We start from the raw sequence: 6,827 nt of genomic DNA on the forward strand, positions 1-6,827 counted from the left end.
ACTATCTCTAAATGCTTCCTATGTTCATTTTTATTTTTACTATGTACTAAAATATCATCTACATAAACACTACAAAAATTATCATATTTCTTGAAAATTTGATCCAACTTTCTTTGAAAGATCGAATGAGCATTTTTAAGTCCAAATGGCATAACAAGCCACTCAAAATGTCCTTCTGGACGTAAAAGTTGTCCACTCAATTGATTCTTTTACTAATCTTATTTGTCAAAACCCTGATTTGCAATCAAATTTACTAAAATATTTACTCTCTTGAATTTTATTTATAAGATCATCCTTATTTGGTAACTTATAACTATCTTCATATGTATTATCATTTAATCTCTTGTAATTATAAACTATTATAGCCTTACCTCTCTTTAGTTCTGAATGTTTTCTTACAATAAATGCTGCCGATCTATGTCTAGACTTAGAGTGTCTAATTACTTTTAAATTTAACAACTCTTTTATTTGTTGCTCAAACTCTTGTTTATCTATTAAATTACAAGGCATATCAGCCGTCTTAATGGTTAAATCTGGATTAATTATATCTAATTTTGCTAGAATTTTATTTTTACTCCAATGTAACTGTAGGTCTTCTCCTATAATCCTAGTTTGTTCTGCTAATTGTAACAATTCTTCTAAACTCTTTGGTCTATCTAGCTGTAATATTTCTATACATGTTCCTTCTTCTAAGATCGGGTATTCATGTTCAAATATGTCTTCATCAAACTCTTCTACGTTATTATGCTCATCATTTTCTTTTGAGTTTTCTAAATAATAACTATCTTGGTCACTAAGCTCTTCTATACTTATGATTTTGTATGCTTCTTCAGTATTAATTTGGTCAGTTATTGTAATGCCTCTTTTAAAAAAATTTATGTTAGGGTTCATAAATAAAAAACCTTGCAAACTTTTCAAAAAGTTTAAACCTAAAATAAATGGATATGATCCTACTGGTGAAACAAATGTTAATGGTAAATTAAATTGTTGTTTTTCTACTTTAATAAACTCATTATTTATACAATGTGTTAAGTAAACTGGTCTCTCATCAAATTGTGTTATTCTTACTGGTTTTGCTAATTTTTGTTTATATTTTTCTTGTACTAACTATTCTCTTATGACACTCTTTGTACTCCTTGTATCTATCATAACTATCGTTTGTATCTTATGTTCTTTTGCTAATTCTATTTCGCAATTTATGGTAATTAAAGAACTATTTTTTTGTTTTTCTATACTATGAACAATATTTCCTTATATTATATGTAGATACAGGAAGTACAAAGAGTGTCATAAGAGAAGAGTTAGTACAAGAAAAATATAAACAAAAATTAGCAAAACCAGTAAGAATAACACAATTTGATGAGAGACCAGTTTACTTAACACATTGTATAAATAATGAGTTTATTAAAGTAGAAAAACAACAATTTAATTTACCATTAACATTTGTTTCACCAGTAGGATCATATCCATTTATTTTAGGTTTAAACTTTTTGAAAAGTTTGCAAGGTTTTTTATTTATGAATTACTAAAATCTAACATTAATGCTGCATGTACGCAGCCTTTTTCTCATCTCTCAATCGTTCTTTCTCAAACTTGTGGATCTACATTATTTAAATTTAATATATTACCAGCTATATTAATTTGTTCTAACCCTCTCAAATATGGGATCCTATTTTTTCTAGGATTTATCATACTTTCTTCCATATAGTCTACTTTTGCATTTTCATTATATTGTTCATTTGTTGGTCTCAAAAATTGTTGATCAGTTCTACTTGCGTGTCCTAGATTTTCTACTCCTGATGTACCACTTTCTTCTACTGGATTACATTCTGCTTTCAATTCTAATAAAGTATTGTATTCTTTTGATCCTAAAATATGTTCTACTCCTATTTCTAAGATTAAATTTTCATTTCTTTGTCTGAAATTTTATGTAGTCCCAAATCATATGTCTTATATTTTTCCAAATATTGTTCTTCATCTAAATGATCAATATCTTCTATAAGTTTATCTACAATATGATCAAAATTTTGTTCAACTAAATTAATATCTAAATTATCAAAAGCCATATGTATACTCTCATTTTCAATCTCACTCTCATCCTCTTCTATTTTTTCTAGTTGCTTATAATTACTAAACCTAATTGTTGCTTGACATGTACTAGTTTCATATATTTGTACTTTATCTGGTTGTCTATTTAGTGCTACTTGTAAATTAGGCAATGTCCACTGAGTTCCTTCTAAAAAGCTATTATCTACGGGTTTTGCTTCTATCATATTTACATGTTTATTGCCAAATATTTGAACTAAATTTTGAAACTCTAAATTAAACTTATGATTATATCTATCAGACATTTGACCTATATACATTAAGCTAATACACAAATTTTTATACTCTCCTTTCATATTATAATTTTTTGTTCTTATGCTCACTTTAATATATTTACCAAATTCATTAATCGTCATAACGTAATTTGGAATACAACCTATGACTGCTAAGTTTGAACTTAAGTCTACTTCAGCTGTTGCTATTGCTGCTTGTTAGTGATTATCACATCTATCATCATATATATATACTAAAGCTTTTGTACCTACTTGTGCTCTAGTTAATCCTGCTATTCCAATTAATATTTTTCCTATATGAATCTAACTAAAATGTGATTTTCTCAAATAAGTAACTACTTCTTTACTAATTAGATTAAGTGTGACTTCTTTATCAATACAGCTAACTTCATGTTGAATGATGCTACTTACAATTCTACTTCTGTTTTCAAATAAACCTAATTGATACAAGTTATATTTATTTTTCTGTGTTCTCTCAAAACCTCTTCGAATAAATTCTTGTGCTTCTTCTTCATTTGGATAAATATCTTCAGCTCTAACTACTTATTTTCCTTTTTTCTAAAAAGTTTCATTTTCTATTATCAAAAAGATTTAGCTTAGGTCTTCTATTATTATTTGCACTCATAGTTATATTTTCTAATTTATCTAGCAAGGATGGTGGAAGTGATGAAGATGCGTTATGTAAAACTTGATTTATTTCTGCTATTTATTCTTCAACTTGATCTAATTTTTCAGCCAAACTTAAAACTAATTGAATAATCAAATTATTTTGCCTAATGGGAGGATACTTGTGTGTTAAACCTATTGGTTCTTTATCTAACTTACTAATTTCTTTCAAAGCTTGAATATATTTTCTGCTACTTCTAGAGTCGGTCATTAAACTAATAATTTATCTATTTTATTATGCAACTTATCTACTTGTTCACTTAACTCTTTGTGTACTAATTGAATTTTTTGAACTTCTAATTTTAGCTACTCAACTATTTCTAATGATCTAAGTTCTACTTGCTTCGGCTTACTATCTATAAGATCAACAAGCTCTTTTATCTCTCTTTTGCTAGGAAACCTTTGAATATTTTTATTATTATCTTCTAATTGAGATGTAATATATACTAAATTTTGTCTAATTATTTTTATGGAATTTTTCTGAAAATGCTCTAACAACTGGTTTAACAAATGATTATGCTTATTATTTTCTAATTTTATATTTTCTGCTTGACTAATAATAAGATCTACAATACTATTGGCTTGTGAATTTTCTTCACTATGCAAAATATGATTATGCTTTCTTGATGGAAAATAACAAACTAAACTATTTTGGTCTAAGGTTACTTTTCTTTTTTGAGGTTTACTAATTTTTAGATTAAAATAATCTATCATAAACTATAGTCTACCTTTCTCTAGAGTTACGGCTAACCGGTTTCTTAGAAACTCTCTTTCTTCTCTCAAGGTTTCTAAAACTTGATATGTTGCTCTTTTTGCTTCTAAAACTTTATGTTGTACTTCTATGTTATTATATTTACTAATAAATGAAGGATGTTCAAGATAACCAAGATAAAACTTTTGCTTCTTCAAAATGCTGATAATTCTTTTGGATATATATGCTAATCTTCTCTTTATGCTATTTATAGTTGGATGTCTGGGATAATAAATACCTGGTAATTGTGGTTGACAGGGTCTACAGGGACAATAATATTTGTTGTTCATACACAATAAACAATTATGATATTAGTTGTATCAATGACTTCTATCCTCAAGGTACTTTACTATTATAATTATATTATTAAAATGTTAAACTTGGCTCTGATATCGAATTCGTAAAGCAAGCTCAGTTAAATAGTCGTATGACCATTATAACAACTAGACATAAAACCTTGCACATGGATCTCGACATGTTTTAGCATGACGACCATTCACAGTACAAGTATAAGGCCTTAACGGCTGAACTCAGAAGTACCCTGGTTAATGTCCAATTATTTGTATGGCAAGCATTCAACTATAACATAGTGCTTGAACAAAGTATGATAGTCAGTTTAGCAGGTTAATAATATAACTACAATAATGTTTTTCTGTTTTGGACTAGAAGTCTAATTAAACAAACACACTAAAGAAAGAAAAAAAAACTTACTTAAGACTTGGAGATTGCTTGAATATGTACACTTCAACTTTTATTGATATATGGAAAGTTTACAAAGATAGTTGTTTACAAGAAAGTGTTTACAAGGATGCTATGAAGACTAAGGATGCTTAAGAGTATGAAGATGGTGTGAGTATGAGAGTGGGATGTCCAGGTGTTGAGCTGTGTTTTTTTTTCGTGTGTCTTGCATAGGAGGAAATGCTCCCTTATATACAAAAGCTTATTCCTAAAAAAACAAAATAACTTTTCAATATTTACAACTTTTTGGATAGTGACAACACATTGTTTCTGAAAGATGTCAGCACTATTTCTGAAAACTGTTGAAGGCCACATGAATCCATATTGTCTTGGTTGCTGCAATGTTTGCCACCTTAACTTTGCCAAGCAAATTTTTTCTGAAAGTGTCACCTTCATTGTTGAGCAATCTTGTATGCATGTGTGAAGGGCATGATTGGTATTTTTGTTAAGTTTTGTCCTGATGATTAAAAAGAAAGTTTTATGGGTGTTTTGGTTAGTTTTCATACATAAAATCCAACACTTGCATTTCACGTTTACCCAAAAAAAAATCAAAAACCAGAAAGAAAGCATGAAACTGAGATTGCGATTGATAGAAACCAAAGAGACCATCCGAGTGGAGGTCCCCGATCTCTGCTCTCTCCACCACCTCAAACAAACCGTCTCCCAACTAATCTCCGCCGCTCCTTCCTCCCTCCGCCTCTCCCTCAACCGCCGCAACGAGCTCCATGCGCCATCCCCTCACGACCCCCTCCGCTCCCTCGGCATCACCTCCGGCGACCTTGTCTTCTACACTCTCGACCCCTCCTCCCAAGCCCTGGCTTCGCCTCTCCATCCAATTTCGCATTCGTCCGCAGAATCCCCAAATCGAACTGAGCCCCAGTGTTCGAATTTCCTAAACTCCGAAACCCTAATTGACGAAGGGGCTGTTTTGGCCGATTTAATTGCTGAAGAACAGAGGTCTGGAGGTTCGAATTCTGAAACCCTAGTGGTTTCTGGTGCCGAATGTATGGATATTGATGACCCGTCTGATGGGCTAGGGTTGAAGAAATACTCGGTTCCATTTTTCTTGAAGAGGGTACTGAGGGAAGAGTTGGGAGACGACCATAGCAATCACAAGCTATTGGTGATTGCTGTACATGCTGTGCTCTTAGAGTCTGGTTTCGTTGGCTTCGATTCGATTTCGGGTATGCTGGCCGATCAAAGGACGGGTTCAACGATTTCGCTTTCGTATACTCTGCCTGAGATATTGCGAAATCGGGGCAATACTGGTAAAGAGGTTGAAAGGGTTGTGTTGAAGTTTCAGAATTTGGGGCATTTTGTGAATGTTTATGGGTCTTTGGCAAATGGCGGTTCTTCGCCCTATCAGGTCTGTTTGGACAAAAACAGATTTGCCCCAACGATTGAATTCGTTTATGGAACCCAAAATGTCAATGACAGAGATGGGTTCGTTTTAGAGTTATCGAAGATTGTGAAAGATGGGATCACATTCCCATTGCTGATTGATCTTTGCGCAAAGGCTGGTTTGCCTGCACCACCGAGCCTTATGCGCCTTCCACCGGAGCTCAAAATGAAGATTCTGGAGCCACTGGCTGGTGTTGACATTGCCAAGGTGGGTTGTGTTAGTAAGGAGCTGCAAAATCTTGGTAATAATGATGAGTTGTGGAAGCAGAAGTACACTGAGGAGTTCGGTAATGGTAGTGGAGGAGAAGGAACTGGAGGTGAAGGAACAGTGACTAACTGGAAGTTTAGATTTGTTGGAAATTGGGAGACTAGGAAGCAACAAATGAAAGCAGTAGTGAGGTGGAGATCATTTGAGAGGCCTTATTTCAACCGTATCAGGAGGGACCCTAACCCATTTGTACCTCCAAGGATTGGTGGAATAATTGGTGGAGATTATGACCGATTTCCACTCTTTGGTGCAATTGATCCTACTGGACAAGCACACCCTCTTCTACAACAACCCCGAAGATCTGGTATGCGGCGTAATTTTTCACCCAATTGCGATCTGGGAGGGTTCAATATCTGATCTGGTCGCTTGGAAGTTGCTGGAACTGAAGCTGCAGGTTCATGTTTCGTATGCATAGTATATATAATAAGCATCTTGTTTAATCTCCAGCTAGTATTAAGACCAAGTTATTGTAAATTTTAGCTGTTTTTTTTTTCTTCTTGTTGATGTGAACTGTGTACATCGTTGTTGCTTATGTTGATTACAGTTGGATTTTGGATATGATTTGATGTTAAAGTTTTGGTGTTTTGGTGTTGGTCTCTGCTTTTGATGTGCATATAAGCTGCTCTGCTGCATTATTTTCCAAATTTTTATTTATTTCTGCCGG

At 32.8% G+C, this 6,827-nt stretch overlaps 1 protein-coding gene across 1 annotated transcript; it reads left to right on the forward strand.

Moving 5' to 3' along the window:
• The first annotated feature begins 5,062 nt into the window (after nt 1-5,062).
• On the forward strand, nt 5,063-6,520 carry LOC114825098 (F-box protein SKIP22-like). The gene has a single exon (XM_029103442.2). It carries the CDS (start codon nt 5,063-5,065, stop codon nt 6,518-6,520), a length of 1,458 nt encoding a protein of 485 aa, XP_028959275.2.
• The last annotated feature ends 307 nt before the right edge of the window (nt 6,521-6,827 follow it).

Source organism: Malus domestica, chromosome 05 (assembly GCF_042453785.1).
Source record: "Malus domestica chromosome 05, GDT2T_hap1".
Lineage (NCBI taxonomy): Eukaryota > Viridiplantae > Streptophyta > Magnoliopsida > Rosales > Rosaceae > Malus > Malus domestica.